At 54.7% G+C, this 18,343-nt stretch overlaps 1 protein-coding gene across 2 annotated transcripts in view; it reads right to left on the bottom strand.

The window, feature by feature from the left end:
- Lamc3 (laminin subunit gamma 3) overlaps window positions 1-17,820 on the bottom strand; it is a 59,021-nt gene extending 41,201 nt beyond the window's left edge. For both annotated transcript variants that reach the window (XM_041675285.1, XM_041675286.1), the window contains exons 1-4: window positions 17,389-17,820; window positions 6,653-6,957; window positions 4,654-4,784; window positions 1,661-1,827 (exon numbers count right to left, since the gene is read on the bottom strand). In XM_041675285.1, the coding sequence (XP_041531219.1) occupies window positions 1,661-1,827; window positions 4,654-4,784; window positions 6,653-6,957; window positions 17,389-17,797 (1,012 nt within the window). In that variant the 5' untranslated portion in view covers window positions 17,798-17,820. The remainder of the gene's footprint in view (window positions 1-1,660; window positions 1,828-4,653; window positions 4,785-6,652; window positions 6,958-17,388) is intronic.
- Window positions 17,821-18,343: the final 523 nt, after the last annotated feature.

The raw sequence follows: 18,343 nt of genomic DNA, 5'->3' as shown, positions 1-18,343 counted from the left end.
AACAGGATTCTCTGTAAGAACTAGGTGGTCCCTATAATAAATAATCCGAACTGAGGTCTTCCTGGAGGGAGTCAGAAACGTGTTGGGATGGGGAGATGATGAAGCAGGAAGCCTGTGCTGGCCAGGAGGAGAAGGTCTGGGATGGGGAGATGATGGAGCAGGAAGCCCGTGCTGGCCAGGAGGAGAAGGTCTGGGATAGGGGAGATGATGGAGCGGGAAGCCCATGCTGGCCAGGAGGAGAAGGTCTGGGATAGGGGAGATGATGGAGCAGGAAGCCCGTGCTGGCTGGGAGGAGAATTTCTGGGATAGGGGAGATAATGGAGCAGAAAGCCAATGCTGGCCAGGAGGAAAAGGTCTGGACCAGAGAAGCAGTGTCTGCTCGGTGTGTATGTGTGTGTGTGTGTGTGTGTGTGTGTGTCAAGAGGCTGGTTGTGGACAGCAGGCCATGTGATAGGCAGCCGATGGGCATACCGTGAGGTGACTGGCATGTGGCAAGGCAGCCGGGAAAGAGAGGTGCCAGGAGGCTGGGAGCCCGGATATTCAGGGAGGGGCAAGGTGTAATGAGGGGAGGGCACTCTTTGAAGGCCATTCTCTGTAGGTAGTGGCGGCTAGAAGCTAGAGACAGCGATGAGAAGAGTGACAGCATCCAGAGGAGAGGCAGCAGGGCTGCCCAGAGACAGGAGGAATGAATTCGGGAGATGTGAGAGAAAAAGAATTTGGGGTTCAGAGGTTGCCTGGGCTAGGAGTCAGAAGTGAAGGGTCAGGCATGAAAATCCAGATTGGTGACTATGAGAACAGAAATGAGACACAGCAGGGGGCTGTCTGGCATGTAACATCCCTACCATAGAAACAGGCATGGGCTTGGGCCAAGCAGAGAGTCAGCAGTGCAGCTTCCCTGGGGGAGGCAGGCCAGCAAGCCAAGAGGAACTTAGCACTGCATTCGCCCCCTGGGGCAGCTACTGCAGATAGGAAAAAGCTGTCTGTCCCGAGGACAAAGTTGATTTCTTCTCATGGTCCCCAGGCAGACTGCGGCCCAGGCCCAGGAGGCAAGCCACGGGGCTATATGTGGACTTCTGTGTCTGGCTTCAGGCACGGCACCCATGAAGCCCGAGGCAGAACAGAGGGCTGCGAGGAGAGACGAGGCCAACAAGGGAAAGTGGGGTACAGCGGTACACCCCCCTGGGAAGGCTCCTCCCTTCCCACCGTCCCTATAGAAGGTTCCAGGGCCCCTTCTCCCTTTACCAGTGTCTCTTTGAGGTTAGGCAGGCAGAGCCACAGCACACACAGCTGGAACATCAGAGGACTTCTGGGGACTGTGGGGGAGTGTGGGAAAGGCTGGGGTAGGCGGGTCAGGGCCCTGTGGGTGGGGTGGGGGGACTGGATTTCATTAGCTGCCAAGGTTGGAACAGTTAAAACAAAGGGTTAAGTCTGGTTTGGGGACCTTCCTGCCCTCCGACCACAGGCGCCTCCCTGGGTGGACTTGTCCTGGTGGAACGGCTTGTGAGGGAGGATTGGTGCTCCCCTCAGCCTCCCTTAACTCTCCTTCAGAGCTCAGGACTCCACACTGCCTGCCAGGCCCACCCAGGAGCAGGCCCCGCTGTGAGGTTTGGGGGATTGTTTCTCAGCGAGCATCACTAGCCTGTGCCCGAGGGACACTCACGTAGACACTCATTGGCGTCTTCTGCGGTGCCACGGGCCCACGGACGGTCCTGGTAGAAGGGCAGACAACGCTCGCAGTCCACACCCGTGGTGTTGTGCCGGCAGTGGCACACCAGCTGACCAGCCTCGTCGGGGCCGCACTCACTGGCGTGACCATTGCATTTGCACCTGAGGAAAGCACCAGGAGGGGGGACCTGGAGACAGTTGCCACAGACGTTGCGAGAAGCGAGGGTGTCACTGTCAGGCACCCCTTGATTGTGGCGCAAGTGTGGGGTTCCCTGAGCCCCGACTACACACCTGGGCGTTGTGATAACGAGAGCACTGGGGTTCCCAAATGCTCCATGGCTTCCTACTCTGTGATAAACACCACAGCCAAAAGCAGCTTGGGGAGGAGAGGGTTTATTTCACCTCACAGATCCCCATCACAGCCCAGTATGAAGGGAAGTCTGTGCAGGAACCTAGGGGTAGGAACTGAAGGAAGGCCATGAAGGAGGGCCGCCTACAGACTTGCTCCCCATGACTTGCCCAGCCTGCTTTCTCATACAGCCCAGGATCACGTGCTCAGAGGTGGCGCCACTCAGGGTACGCTGGATCCCCCACATCAATCAAATCAAGAAAATGTCTCTGAGATTTCTCTACAGGACAGTCTGAGGGGGCTGTTTTCTCAGTCAAGGTTCCCTCTTCCCGGATGACTCCAGTCTGTGTTGTGTTGACTAACGAGCACACCTGTCGTCACCAACCTCCTGCTGTCCCCTTTGAGCAGACCGGGAAACTGAGGCCTGGAAGGCTGTCCATCCGTGGCTGCCAACTAGTAAGTGGCTATCACAGAAGGTCTCTGCTTGGGTGGAGTCCCAGCTCAGGGGTCTTGGGACCCAGGGAGAAGCCAATTCAGTCCCCTGGTGGGGGTGGACAAGTGGTCACAGGGTCAGTTCTTAGGGACTGAGGTTATGACAGGTAATTCTGCAATTGTGTCTAAAAGGGTAAGAAAGAGGTGCCCCGTGCAGGGGTCAGCTCTCAAGAAGTCCCCATAGTCTCAGCCATGGTAGGCAGCCCTGGGTCTATGTTCTCATGACACCCACAAGGTCAAGAGATGGGTGAATTCAGCAAGAACCAAGAAGCGCTTTGGGGGTGGGCAATGTGGAGAACTGGATGAGAACTGACCTTCTGTGGCCAACATCCTTCTGTGGCTCAGAGCCCACCATGGCCTGCTCCTGGCTTGCACTGAGATGGTCCCAGACAGAGCAAACAGTTCCAGATTTTGCTCGAGTCTTTGGAGGTGGCAAGGACTCTGTACCCTAGCTTCCCAGATGGTGAAACAGGCTCAGGACACAACAATGGAAGACCCAAGGGGCAAAGCTGTAAGCCAGAGCCGATCCTGGTTCCCCAAAGACAAGTCCCACCCTCCCTCTGTCCTCAGAGGGCAGTGATGGATGACTGGTCACTTCCAGGGCCCCCTGTGCCGTCTCTAATCTCAGTATTCTATGGAAGTATGGTACTGTTTGCTCATGGGCACAAGGGGTGCGGCAACATCCCACTGTGACCAGGCTTGAGTCTAACACCAATCAGTTTTAGAAGATGGAGGTCATGGGAACTCGCAAGCTTCCCACTCCTCAGAATCCTTCTGACCCAGCGAAAGGTGCTGTTCCTTCCTGAAGGCAGCCTTCACAGACAGCTGTGGAGCCAAGGGTGGTCTGGGTCCCACAGCTGTGTTCCAGATGTGTTCTGGCTTGCAGGCCCTGACAACAGCGTAGCAGATGGAGGTCATGGCCACCGTGTTTGGAGTCTGGCTGGGAGGTTTGACCCAGCTCGCACGTCAGAGAATTCATCTGAAGTTCCTCACCAGAGTTCACTCGGGTTCCTTCACACCTGTCTTCCATGAAGCAGGCATCTCAAAGCGCCAACTGTTGGGCACACACTCTTCCCTGACTTCTCTGTCTTTAACATCACCCAAGCACCCGTGAATCATGGTAGCCCAGCGTCTGAGGGCCATCCTCACCGTTCCCCACAGCCACAGCCTCTCACTCACACTTGGAGCTACTTTCTCATCTTAGTTAGCTGTCACCCCAGGCTCCTGGCCCTGGCTGTGCCTGCACAGTCCCAGCACCCTGTCTCCACCCCTCATCTTCTCACCCTTTCGCATACTGCTATGCCAAGGTGCAGCAGCTCCTATCGTCAACTTGGCAGGACCTAGGTCACCTTCTGGGCATGCCTCTAGAGTTTCTAGATGAGGGCTAACTGAGCAGGAACCACCCAGCTGAGTGTCAGCAGTACCATCCCTGGGTTAGCGTCCCAGAGTGGATAACAGCAGGAAGTCAGCTGAGCCTCCCTGCCTCACTTCTTGCTACTGGGCCATCCCATCCTGATGGACTGGACCCCAAACTGCTCTGGTGGGCCAAAGTTAGTCTCCCCTCCCCTAAGCTGTCTTTGTCAAGCATTTTGTCACAGCGGTGGGGGAAATCAACGAACAACGGGGGTTGAGTGTTTTGACATTCTGAGGCCTTCGATGACTCCCTAGTGACAGAGGGACGGGAATTAACTCTGCCCACGGCCCTGTCCTCACTCCAGCCTCACAGTCTTCGTCCTCAGGCTCAGCTTCCCCATCACGGAGTCTTCTGCCTGGACTGTCTTGTGCCCCCATCATTTGTTCTGCAGAGCTGACGCTGAGGCCACCCTGGGCTTTTATTCTGGTGTACACGGATGTATTTATTGAGAGCCACTGGATTTGTGTCCTCCACACCACAGGCTTGGGGTAGGAACTTACAGTCTCTTCTCATTTCCCGGTGAGGGCTAGGTGATGTGGGGACCTGTTGGGGTGGTCTGTGGAGGCAGAATGGAGCCGGCAGCAAGGCCTCCAATGCCGGCAGGGGGCTGGGTGCTGCTCACCCCTTCTCATCCGGGTCACACCAGGCACCTTAGCAACTCTGCAGCTCTCAGAAGAATGGGGACTGTTCCCTCGGCCTCCCCCCAGGGTTCTGGGCCCACTTGCAGCCTTACCTGCCGCCCACAGAGAAGTCAGACACAGCGTAGTAGTAAGACTGGAGCACCCTGGGGTCCTTGAAGATGTCGTCTCCAAATGTGTTGAGCCGGTCCAGAGAGATCAGGATCTCAGTGCTGGTGACCCACTCCTGGGGAAGGGGACAGGGACACCATCAGCAAGTGCTCCTGGCCTGCTCCACTGGGAAATCCTGCTCCCTGGTCCCCGGGAAGTGGAGGTGGTCCTGGGGCACAGGGACAGGCCCGGCTGAGACAAATCCTGAGGGGAGGCCAGGAATCAGGAGACCTGGGTCAGTCTTGGGGCTGTACGGCTCTGGTGAGACGCCCCAATGCTTTGGTGCCTCTGTCCCCATCTGTAAAATACAGCAGGTTAGAGGCTCCCTGAGGTGTAAAAATGAGGGTGACAATGTCAACCACATGGTGTGGGGCCATCTGCACTGAAGTGGTATGCACGTGTGTATGTGTGTGTGTGCACGCGTGCATGCGTGTGTATGTGTGTGCATGCTTGTGTGTGTGTGCATGTGGACAGTGGCTGAGGCAGCCCATCTGAGACCCTTGTATGCAGGCTGCCTACCTTCTCCCCGTAATTCCTCATATGCAGAGAACTGACACCCCAGAACATGAGCCCCACAAGTCAGAGCCCCTGGGCTCCGCCTGGCACAGAGCAGACACTTGATAAATACTTGCTGATCACGGGCTGGATGAGCAGCTTCCCCATGGAAGCGCGTGGTGAGGAAGTGGGGGATGCACGTGGAGAGTGACATTTCCATCCGCCTGCTGTTATAATCAGAGGCAGCTCCGACTGAATATTAATCAACATTTTAATTCAGCCCAGGAGCCCCTGGCTTAGCAATCAGGCCGTCAGGATGGAAAATGAGCTCCTGGCACAGTGGCTCCTCACCCCAGCAGGACTCAGTCCTGAGATGTCTGTACAGCATTGAGGCTGCGGGTCCCTGTCACTCTCCAAGTCACCTGCGGCTGGGATTTGCAAAGGTCACCGTGCTTTCAGGGGTCTGTTGAAGGCAGGTCTGGCTGTGAGGTCGGGGCAAGGCTGAAGTCCACCTTTCCCTTCCCTCCCTCCTTTCTTCTTCTCCCTCACCCTCCCTTTTATTCTTCTTCTGTTGGGGTTGCATTCATTCCAGACTGCCCTTACATGTAGCCCAAGATGGCCAGAACTCCACTTCCCGAGAGCTAGGATTATACAGGTGTGCCCCACCATACCCAGATTATATGCGGCTGGGGAGAGACCCCAGGTCTTCCATCCTGCTAGGCAAATGCTCCCCCCTCTGAGCTGTGCAGATAGGGACCCCTGCGTTTCTTCTCGTTTATGGTGCTGGTGTCAAATTCAGGGCCCTGTGCGTGCTGGGCAAGCATACAATCTCCACGCCACACTGTAGCCAGGGGCTCTGTGTTCTCAGAAAGACCCCAGGAGATGCTGAGGCCTCTGAGGACCAGAAAGCCAAGGCCTGGGCGGGGACACAAAATGAATCACCAGTGGAAGTCCCATGACTATGCCACCAAGTAGAACACATTATCCCTGAGGCAGCCTCACACGGATGGGGGAAACAGGCAGGCTGCAGGTGGGCCTGCCACTCGGGACCGTCCTGCTCCAGCCTATAAGGTGCTGAGATCCCAAGAATAAGTTGCCACACTGGCTCTCTTCCATTAAAATACAAATAAATAAATATATAAATAAATAGCAGGGAGCAGTTATGGCTCACACCTTTAATCCTAGCATTCAGGAGGCAGAGGCAGGCAAATCTCTGAGTTCAAGGCCAGCCTGGTCTACAGAGTGAGTTCAGGACAATCATGGCTCGAAAAACAAGACAAAACAAAATAAAAAAGTGAAAGTGAGAACCAGGCACCCACAGAAGGATTCTAGGGTTTGAGGTTTGACAGCCAGGAGGTCTCAGGTCCTGGCTCTTCTGGCAGGCCTGCTGTCTCCCATCCTAGGCCTGCCCATCTCCCCATGATTCCCTAGGCCCTGTTGCCCACTGACCTGCAGCACAGGGCTCTCCTCAAAGTTGTAGGCACTGGGACGGCCCTCCAGGGTAGAGAAGGCAATGTTGCCCCCGTTCAAGGGGGAGATGTCGCTGAACTCAGAGGTGCAGAAGGCCACCCTCTCATCCTCACCCGGCCACAGGGAGTGACCCTCAGGACGGCCATAGGTTTTCTGGCAGGAGGCACTGTAGTACTGGTAGGGCTCCCAGGGTCCGTTGGTGCGCGTGCGTTTGTAGATGGCAAAGCTCTCGGGCCGACTGGTGTGGAACCTCAGTCTCACGTAGGTGATCTCGTAGGCCTTCCCTGCAGCCAGGCAGATGCAGACCCTCTTATAGAAGGGAATGGGTACACAGCCCTGGAATGAGGGGGTGCGGGGCGGGGAGCAGGAACTCCCTGGAGCTGTGGGCAGGAGTGCCACCATCAACTGCTGATGCAATCAGTGGAACATGGGGAGGGCGGCACCACAGGCTTCCCAGCTACTTGTTCGTCTTTTATCCAGCTCCACTCACCCCTTTGTATGAGAGTCTGAGCCATTCTACACTGACCAGCAATGCAGAATGCTTTTGCTCAATAAGTAAATCAAAAACTTAGTTAATTAATGAATTAATTAAAATAAAGACTAGCACTAAGTACCATGGAGGGGGTGTGGTTAGTGAGGCCCCGATAACTGGTGGTACAGATGGAAATGGCACTCTGGGAAGCAAGCTGGTGTCAGGTCAGCATGCTGAACAGGGTTGGTATATAGCCCAAGAATCCCAGGCACAGGCTGGTGGCCAAGGGCAACATAAAAGCACCCGTGTGACCCCCAAAGACTCAGATGCGCATGTCCACAGCAGCACAAGGACAGCTGCGATGCCTGCCAACTGGTGTGATCTACCACTAGGAACTCAATGCGCCACCCAGTCGTGGCCGTGGAGAGGTGATGCCGAAGCCGCTAGAACAGAAGGCTCTGCTAGCTGACCTCACGCTGAGTGCCCAGAAACAGCCAAGCCACAGACAGGAAACAGGTTAGCAGTGTTTGCATGTCAGGGTGAAACTGTGGAATAAGTGAAATGATAGCTAAGGGGAGCTGGATCGTGAACCTGTTCGCTTTTTCTTTCAAGTGATGGGAGGCAAAGTCAGCACTTCACCTCAGCTAAGCAAGCTCTGTACCGCTGGGCTGTGTCCTTCGCATTCTCATGCACATGCACACACCACACACATCACACACACACACCACATACACACACCACACACACACCACACGCACACACCACACACACCACACACGCATACCACATATACCGCACACACACCATACACACACACAACTCATACCAGGCAATAGCAAGTGTTGGTTACAACCTAGAGGCCACTCTGTGCATGGTAAATTTTGAGAAATGCCACCGCTGTGGCTAACAGGAGCAGGTCACTAGAAAAGCGGAAGCCAGCCTTACCCGACAGCCTGGCAGGCGGCTCAGTGTGACACATCCTAAAAAAGCTGAGGGAGGCATCAAGGAAGACACATGTGCATCTGTGTTCACAGCACCCACGGTTGAGGACAGCCAAGCACATGTCACACAGATGGTCCTGCCATGCGAGGGACAGCTGTTCAGCTTGGGAAAGTGGGACAACTTGACCCCTGGGCTAAAGTACAGTCAAGCCCCGAGGGTGCATTGCTGGATGGAAGGAGTGTGTCAAGTCAGATCAACACTGCCCACATGCCTGGCATCGCACACACAGAGAGAGTGCCAGGAGGGCCTCGAGGGCAGCTCAGTAGATAGCAGCACCCGCTCGGCAAGCGTGAAGACCCAAGTTCAAATCTCATCACTCGTGTAAAGTCAAGCAGGGCTGCAAGTACCTGTAACCCCAGAATGGAGTGGACGGGAGTAGGGGAAGGCAAAGACAGGGAGACCCCAAGCACTTAGTGCCAGTCAGCCTAACAGCAAGCTTTCGGTTCAGTGAGGGACTCTGTCGAAAGAAGACACTTGTTGACCTGCCCTGACTTCCATATGTACACATGCACACACACACCACACACATACATACCACATACGCACACTACACACATATACACACACGCACCCTCACATATACATACCACACACACAACACACACACATACATCACATGCATACCACACACACACAGCATACACAATACAGTTCTACACCCCCCACATGCACCACACAAACACACACGCCACACCCCACACACTCACACCACACACACATGCCGGTAGTACAGGACCTGGTATTCGGCTCTCACAGAGTACTAGAGTTCCCAGCACTGGGGTGCTCACAACTGTCCGTAACTCTAGCACCAAGGGACCCGACACCTCTCTGGCCTCCTCGGCACCTTTGCTCCTGTGTACATGCCCACACACAGACATATGCACTCATATACATAATTAAACAGTAAAACAAATATTTTTTTAAAAAAATATACATTTTATAAGGGGTTGCAGGGACTGGAGGAGGGCAGCTTACTCTGTTTCTTAAGTTGAAAGCCCTCGGTACAGCTTCAGAGCAGGGGGAATGTGTTTGTGACCCCAAACTGCACACACTTAAAAGTGGATCCACTCCTAAGCTATGTGTATTTCCCCACAACAAAAGGAAAATTTAGAGTGAATATACTGTCCCTTTGGGAAGCAGTTTGGTGACAGGGATGAGGAGCCGCAGGAATATTCCCAGCAACTGACAAAAAGGCCTTCGTGGGTGGGAGGGTCGTGGCCTAAAAAGGCGCAGACCAATCATCAAGGCATTGCATAGACTTGGGAAAACTGAGGATCTGAAGAAATGGCTAAAGGGACCTCCAGGACAGCGGTTCTCACCGTGACCAAAGCCAGTGATCGACAGCAGAGCGGAAGACTCCAGGAAAGTTAGAGTCAAAGTGATAAAGAAGAAAAGACCCAAGGCACTGTGCGGGGTCATAAAGGAGACCCTGACGGAGAGCGCCAGGGCCTGAGTTAGAATCCTTGGCGTAAAGAACTGGGTGCTGGGATGCATGCCTGTAGCCAGAAGTCGGGGTGGACACAGGATAACCCTGGGGCTCATTGGCCAGTCAGCCAACTTGAATTCTTGAGCCTTGACTCCTGTCTCAAGAAGCAAAGTAGACAGCCACTGAGGAACAACACCCCAAGTCGGCCTCATGTGCACACACACAGAAACCACAAACAGAAATTATTAAAAAAAAAAAAAAAGTTAAAAGACTAGGTCCCAGTCAGATGCGGTGGTGTATGCTTGTCACCTCAGCACTTGGGAGGTGGAGGCAGGAGAGTCGTGAGTTCAAAGCCGTCCTTGGCTATACAGGGAGTTCAAGGCTGGCTGGGCTGCCTGGGACTGTCTCGGAAAAACCAAACAAAAGGCACAGGCCCCAAAGACAGCCGTCTAATTGGCGAGCATGTTTGTCCTCGGAACTCAGCGCAACTGTTCCTCCTTCAGTTTCCCTCTGTTTTCCCCAATTTTCTTTCCTGAAGCTTGTTCTAATTTAAAATTGGAGAGAACCCAGCTTTACGAAACTTTTTAAAAAGCAACCGCCTTGCCAGGTTCCGTTTTAAGATGTTTTCTAAATTTCCGTGGCAGCACAGTTGGCATAGGGCTTCTGAGCCCTTGCTAGGAGGGTGGGCAGGGGCCTAGGCAAGGGCAGGCGGTGCCCGGCTGGCTCTGCAACTGGGACCCCAGGGTGGACACAGGTGCTGCAAACCCGGTAAACAAAGAACAGTCAGCCGCCTCCCAGGAGGGGGCCAGAAGACACTTCAAAGGTGGCTGCCAGGGAGGCTGCCTCGGAAAAAGAGGGTCACTGGCTTTGCATGCGAGCAAGCATGGCGTCTGTGCTGGGGAGCATCGTGGCTCCTTCCTTGCCAAGCCAGGAGGTGAGAGGTGCTGAGGCAACGTCAGAGGGCCCCGCGGGGTGGTTTGTTGGAGAGTTAATTAGAAGAGCAACTCCAGCCTGCTCTGTGAGGAAAAGCAGCCTGAAAGGCTGGGAAAGGAAATGGCCCCAATATATGGTTGACAGGCATTCAACCCACGGCCACCCAGGCTCCTGTGGGCTCCAGGGGCCGGAGTCATTCCAGGGTGATGGTTTTGCACCTTAGCTCTAGGCCACCCAGTGTACTGTCCCTCTACCTCAAATGTTGTTTTCTCGGCCAGGCGGTGGTGGTGGTGGCGCATGCCTTTAATCCCAGCACTCGGGAGGCAGAGGCAGGCAGATCTCTGTGAGTTCGAGACCAGCCTGGTCTACAAGAGTTAGTTCCAGGAAAGGCTTCAAAGCAACAGAGAAACCCTGTCTCGAAAAACAAAAACAAACAAAAAAATATGTTGTTCTCTCCAACTCCCTCACTTCTGTAGGCAGAGATCACTTATTGGTTTCCTGGAAACCCAGGCCCAAAATAATCACACAGAAACTGTATTAATTAAAACATTGCTTGGCCTATTAGCTTAGGCTTCTTATTAACTAACCCTTACATCTTAATTTAACCCATTTCTATTACATCCTGAGCTAATGTGGGGCGATTTCATTACAATCAACAACCTCCCGTGCTTCCCAGCTCAGCTGAGCACCTACCATGTGCCGGCTGAGCACACCTGCCTACTGTCTGACGCTCCAGTCCCACTGTGGTATGAACCCCACTAAAGAGAAGCCTGCAGCTGAGAGAGAAGGGGCCATCTCCACACAGAAAACAGTCAGATCTCTCGTGGTCCTTGGGCCCTCAGAAAGATTATACAGAGCCAGCTACCTTTCCCCTGGGCTCCCTGGGTGCCCAGGAGACAGGGTTTCCAGAAAAGGGATAAAGATGCTCATGGGGATGTAGAGATTTGCCTCCCAGGACTTGGCACCTGAAGATGTAGTGGCTGGGAGGGCCCCTGAGCCAAGTACCAGGTGCTAAGGCACATCTACCCTGTCGAGACATGGGACTGCCATAAACCAGGCCGGTCTGCATCCGGTACTGACCTGGTGGGTAGGCCAGGCTTATTTTGAGAAAATGGAAGCAAAGCAAACTTTAATTACAGCCATCTGGGAATTCAGGAGGGGGAGTGGGGTGGCGCCAGAGGGGGCAGCAAGATTTGTGTTGGAACACATGGGCAGGCCAGGCTGATACCTACCACTGGGAGTCACTTCTAGGGGGAGAGCAATCCCAGGCCTGAGCCCCAGGTCCTGACGTCCACTGTCAAGTACTTCATTTGTCAAGCCAGCTTTTGGCAGCCCTGGGCAATTGTTCCCCGTGAGGAACTGGGGTCCCTCTGAGATCACAATCCATAGGCCACAGATTGAACCAGGCCTGGCCCCATACCGGCCCTCCTACCTCTGCACCACACCTAACACACGTCGGGATTGACAAGTCTGTTGTCTAGCTTGGAGAGGAAACAGGTTTTCTCTAATTGGTGATTGCATAAGGCTTTGTGTCAAGAAACATTCTGAAGTCCGGTCCCAGCTGTGATCGCTGGCGTCTACAGAATACAAGTTTACAAGAAGGGGGATGGACATCCAAACCACAGCCGGACATAAATAAACATACGCAATAAACAGAGGAAGGGCAGAGGGACTGGTGGAGAGAGGGCTAATGAGGAACCCAGAGGGACTGAATACTTTGGGAAACAGTAAGTCTTGGGGCTGAAGAGGGTGTTGACTTGAAAATACTTGCCTAAGTACATGGGGAGTGGCGGGTGTTGCTTTTCTTTAAAAAAGTATATAAAACAAAGCATATGCTCCTAGCCATTTCTGAGTGTGCAGTCCATGGTTTCTGAGTGTACAGTTCACAGTTTCTTAGTGTGCAGTCCACGGTTTCTGAGTGTGCAGTCCATGGTTTCTGAGTGTGCAGTTCACAGTTTCTGAGTGTGCAGTCCACGGTTTCTGAGTGTACAGTTCACAGTTTCTTAGTGTGCAGTCCACGGTTTCTGAGTGTGCAGTCCATGGTTTCTGAGTGTGCAGTTCACAGTTTCTGAGTGTGCAGTCCACGGTTTCTGAGTGTGCAGTCCACGGTATTAAGTGGTTTCGCGCAGCTATTCAGTCACCAACACTGTCCACTTAAACACTTGCTTTCCTTTCTCTCCCCAACCCCTCAGAGCCCTGTTCTACTTTCTGCCTCTATGAATCTGACAGCTCCAGGAACCTTCTAGAAGTAGAATCATGACATATGTGTCACATGTGACTAGCACATAGCCTCAGCGTTCACTCCTGTTGTAGTACACATTTCTCTGCTTCATTTTTGGGCTGTGTAACCCTGCACTGTGGAGATGGTTCTCACGCAGCTGAGCTGCGCTAAGCATGACTGTTGGGAGGGAGCGCTGCAGGGACCTTTGCTCCTGGGCCTGTGCATGAGGTCCAGGGAAGCTATTTAAATGACCCAGTTGAGGGCTCAAGTGGGGAGCTGGACCAAGATGAGTGCTACCTTTGGGAGAGGGAGGGTCATCTCAGAGGGTGATCACGATTCTAGTCTGTGAAGTCAGGCCATTAGGTGGGGTAGGGGCTGGCTGGCCCCAGAAGGGCCGGGGCCAGGCAGGGAGGAGGTTGTGTTTTGGAAGACTTCAGCAATGCCTCTAGAAGGGCCGACCTTCACGTAACATTTCTCCACTAGCACCCTCCCCTGCTCTGGCAGAGAACACAGGGCACTGGAGATTCACTGATCAAATGCCTGACTCCTCAGTGTTGTGCCTCAGTTTCCCTGTCTGCAAAATGAGCATAACAATTCGAGGGTGAAGCAATCGGATGTCTGCGAGGCTCTTGAGCAGCAGGCTCACGAGTGAACTTCAGCCACTGTTGGGTCATCCTGGGTACCCACGACTAACACTGACCAGGGAACCTGACAGGGGGCGTGGTACTGGGTGTGGGGTTAAAACAAGGGTGCTCCTCTCCGTGGCAGCTCAGAGCTGGGGATGGTGGCAAACAGGGCCAAGGCAGGAAGGCAGGTGAGTGCAGGCCTGGCGGGAAGTTCCTGAAGGAGGGCACCCTAAGCTGAGTGGACAGACAGGCTCTCTGCCATATCTCCACATCTAGTGGGTGTCCACTGGCTAATGAGTTAGTCTGGGTTACCAGAAGTTGAAAAGATGTGATGGTGTTTACAGCAAGGTCCACAGGAAAGAAGAGCAGAGCCGTGGCCTTTCTGTGGCCCCGAGAAAGCCACGGTCATCGTCAGAACAGAAAAGGTAGAAAGGGATCCTGGGAGACTGGGAAACCATTTACTCCTCCCCCCTTGTAGGATATTCCACCTTTGCAGCTCCTGGATCATTGTGGGAGGGCCTGAGGAGTGGGGGCAAGGCCAGCTGGGCCCAGGGCCACTTCTGTGGGTGGAGGGAGGCCATCCAAGACCACTGCCTTGATTCTTGACCTGCCTGGGGCCTAGCATTCCAGTCAAATCCCCTGAGGAGGTGGATTGAGGACTCTGTCCCCAGGCTCCGGTCCTAGCCAAGGCAAACATACCACCCACTCCGTAGGAGGCAAAACTGAGCCGAAACTCAGGAGACTCTGGAGTCTTGGGACTTCTGGGGGGTCCCTGCACCCATTCTGAGCCAGACCTTTTCACTGTGATTGCTTAATCTCCTTGCTCTTCTCCCCTCCTCTAGGGCCATCTAGGCTTGGAGAGTCCAGATCTGTGGAGCTGCGACTGTCTGCTCCCTCAGATCTGGAGTGTTCTGGCTTCTCTCAACCCGTAGCACCTTCGGGTCTTGAAAGGCTGGTGCTGACCCCCCTGCCCCAACTGAAACTTCTATGCCTCATATGTGTTCTCAGAGCTCTGATTCTTCCCACGGTGTCTTATGGCTGATCCGCAGTCATGGGTATATAGCTGTATTCTTACGGCCAAGAGCCAAGGGAAGTGCAGGGCAGGTGGGGGTCAGTGGCCTATTAGACTACTTCCCCCTCCATCTGGGGGGCTTGGGACCCAGCTGCATCTTTCTATGGGTTCTGGGAGGAGTCATGACAATCCAAGGCAAGAGGACACCAAGAGCGGCTACTCTGGTTTCTTTTGGGATGGAGGTAAGAAAGCTCAGGGCCAGCCTGCCCTCCCACTCTGTCTTAGGGCAAACAGCAGAGCTCGGAGTGGAGCTACTCTTTGCCCTTTATGACCCTGAACAACTGACCTTATCCTCAGAGCCTCAGTTTCCCCATATGTGAAAAATAAATTCTGCCCGGCTGAAGCGCTGGCCAAAGTGTCCTTGGTGCAGGCATAATCACTACTTGGTCCTTGAACAGTCTGTCACCCTGTGTCCCTGTATTTCCTCCTCTCCCCACCCACCCCTCACCCCAGCCCTGCTGTCTTCTCCAGGCCTCAGGGAAGCAGCCAACCTCACCATCCCCACTGTGGCCTTTCATCCCGGGCAGGAAGTCCCGGCTCAGCAGCAATTGCGGGATAGGATCTGGACCAGATGTCAGGAGCTGCGGGGAGCTGGGAACGCTGTGACCTCCATTCCTAGTTGACCTCCGCCTCCTCTTCTCCCACTCCTCATCCTCACCCCCTCCAGGAGCCCCTGACCAGAGCTGCCTTCTGCTTGCCCCTCCCAGGGGCCTTGATGAAAGGGAAGAAGACCTATCAGACAGAGGCAGCAGACTGGTGGGGTGTCACCAGCCCACCTCAGCCAATGGCCAGGGGACTTTTGATCCGTGGATGTCATGAGTCCATGAATTAGCTGCAGCAAAATTGAGACACCCAGCCTCCAACTGGGCCATCACAATCAGGCCTTGGGTCCGGATGTCTTGTGGGACAGGGTGAGCTCTTATTCCCTGATACAGAGCCCACCCACGGGCCTCAACCCCCACCAGGGCTTCCTGCTCGCCATGAGGGCTCCAACCTGAACACCTGTCACTGTAGTACTGGCCTCAGGGCAAGGCTAGCCTCCTCCTTATTCTCCTGTCTCTCCCTCCTGAGTACCATCAGTATCATTCAGTGCTGGGGGATCAAACCCAGGGCCTGTACATGCTAGGCAAACACGCCACCAACTGAGTCACTACCCCAGCCCCCCTCTTGTCCCCGCAGTACAGGCATGGAAACTGAGGTGCAACACGGAGTCCCAGCTTCCCAGTAGTGGCTGTGCTTTGCCTGAGTCCAAAGTCCCATTGCATGGTTGCTACCCTGTCCCCCTTTCGGAGCCAGCGTGCAGTGTGACACTGTCATTCATTCATTCTTTCGTTCCTTCATTCATTCATGGTACAAACTCTGGGCCTTCCACCTGTGATCTTGGTGCTGTCCAGTAGGACGGGAGGAATGCTGTCCTAGAGGAGGACCCACCAGATGTACATGCCTTGTACCATGTGTGAGCACATGGCATCTTTGCTTGCTTCCACAGCCCAGGATCTGAGATGCCCGGAGGCTGCTGGCTGAAGCATTTAAAGGTTGCAGGAGCATTTATCAGGCATAGCACCAGCACCGCTGTGAACAGGGCTGCCCCTTAAGGCAAACGCAGGATTTCCCACCCTGTCCCCCGCCCCCATGTCTGAGGCCTGAGCCCTCTCCTTGGCATCTGGATTTCATGGGCACATGGGACAGCCTTTGTTAGGGAACACTGTGTCTCCCTCACAGTCCCCCACCCTGCCCCAGATTCCTCTCATGGCCTTGGGGTCTTGCCAGCCTCATCAGCCAACTCCCCTAATTTCCTGCTTCCTGTCTGGGCAGACCCCACCTCATCCAAGTTCCACCAGAGAGACGACGTCGTCACCCCTTGGGAACGGGTTTGGGGTACAAGAGGAATGTGCTTGCCTGCGCTGCTGAAGGGGTTAAATATCCTTCCCACCGCTCTTTTCTGAGGACGAAGCTGTTTCTTAGCCCTTGCCAGGGCTTTGCCACCCATGTCTAGGGAGGACCAGCTTAGTCATGAGAGGTCCAGCACATGCCAAGTTTATATTCTGACCTCCATGGCACAGGAATGTTTGTGTCCTGACTGTCACTTAGCAGCGTGTGTGTCTGTGCACAAAACACTTAACCTCTCTGAGCTTCCAGATTTTCATGGGGACACAGTTCAGCTCCAGGTGTTTTGGAATTTAGAACTTCTACGAGGTATTATTCTGAGGATGCCTATAGCTAAGGAATGGAGCGTTTTCCTAATGGGCTTCATTCTGGGGCTGTCGGCTGTACTCAAATGAGATTTCAGCAGCAAAATGTGTGAATATTGGCTCTTACTGGAAAACACAGAGTCTATAAAGCCTCAGGTCAGGTTTAGTGCCAAAGTCAGTTATGAAAATACCAAATCCATGTTATCAAAACTTTGGAAGATTTGCACCGTGTCCAGGACATAGCAAGGAACCCAAGGACATTGGGCTCCTCTGAGCTTGGAGTGGTCAGAGAATATTCCAGCTTCAGGGTGGAAGTGGGGCCCTGGGTTCCCACCTTCAGGGGCCTAATGCTACCACACCTTGGCTCAGGCTGGGTGGGGCAAATGATGGGGAAGGCAGAGGAGGCACGCCAAATGCCCCAGGTGGCTATCCAGTGGCAGGAAGAAACTGTTTGTCCTGCCCAGGGTGTGATGGCAGCCGCCCCAGAGTGCTCACAACCTTGGAGGTTCACTGGGTCTTTGAAGCTGACCAGATTCGGAGTCCCTGCCTGGACCAGGTTATCCATGGAGGTGTCACCCCCTCCACTTCCCTAACCGTTCTTTCTGGGAATTGTTGCTGCACCAGTTGTTGCCAAAGCCGAGGGAGGCTTTCTCCTGCCCGTAGGGGCGCCCCTCGGGCTGATCTCCTGCATCCCGCCCAGGCTGCACAATCCCTCTCCTCTGCCTGGGCCTCCATGGAATGGAGACAAGGTGACAGGGGACACATGCTTACCTAGGCGTAGGGTAAGGTTAACCGAGGTGGGGTACTGCACCCCGAAGGCCATGGATGGGCTCTGCCACCAGGTGCTGTCATCGGGGCTGTGGAAGTCTGTGAGGTAGGAGGCGTCGTGGCGGAGCTGGGGGTCGGTATCGTCGCAGCGCTGGCACTGTGGTCCCGCGCCTGGCACCCCCACGTGCGGGCAGAAGTTCTCTGGGGGCCGTCCGCACGTGTGAGAGGCCTCGACCCGTCGGCCGAAAGCTGCATTTTCGAACTCAGGCAGACAGCGCTGTGCGCGCCCCGCGTCGTCGTAGCAAGAGCCCATGCCCGCACCCGCCGCGCAATACGCCTCTAGCATCACCAGCATCACCGGCGCCACCGACGCCACCGCTGCCAGGCGGGACAGGACCCCGGACACAGCCATGGCCCGCGCCCAGCTCCGGGCTGTGCCGCTGTCCACTCTGCGCTGCATTCAGCGCTCAGCCCTTCTGCGCTCCACTGGCCCAGTAGCCCTCCCTTGCAGGCGGGACCCGACGGCATCTGAGGGCGGGACCCACGCAGGCGACACCCCACCGTCCGACCTCAGTCCCTTCGTGCTCACCCCCACCTGCTGGACGTGCCCGGGAGTGCCTGCTTGTTTTGGCTGGGCTGCGGACCCATATTGTAAGCCTGGCCCGCGGTTCTCTCTGAGAAATGGGTTTGGCAAAGACACCGCTTCATTCTGCCAGTGGGACCTTTCTATGGAAGCCTTGCATGTGTGAGCTGAAGGGCAAGGCAAGCACAGGTCTTCACCTGGCAGAATGACCTCTGGGAGTTTCCCTCCAAACCTGTCTGCATTTCTACTTCAAAAGTGGCTGCCGCACCTGGCTTCTCTTCTCCCAAAGTTGTTATATTTATTTATCCAACTGGGACTATTCAAGGGGGCTCCCTCTCATCAGCAGAGGACTCTCCTTCTCTCCACCGAGCGTAT

The sequence above is a fragment of the Microtus oregoni genome, unplaced genomic scaffold, assembly GCF_018167655.1.
Source record: "Microtus oregoni isolate MIOR12 unplaced genomic scaffold, Mior012 000025F_ref0000491, whole genome shotgun sequence".
Classification (NCBI taxonomy): domain Eukaryota; kingdom Metazoa; phylum Chordata; class Mammalia; order Rodentia; family Cricetidae; genus Microtus; species Microtus oregoni.
This window is presented reverse-complemented; position numbering and strand designations above follow the sequence as displayed.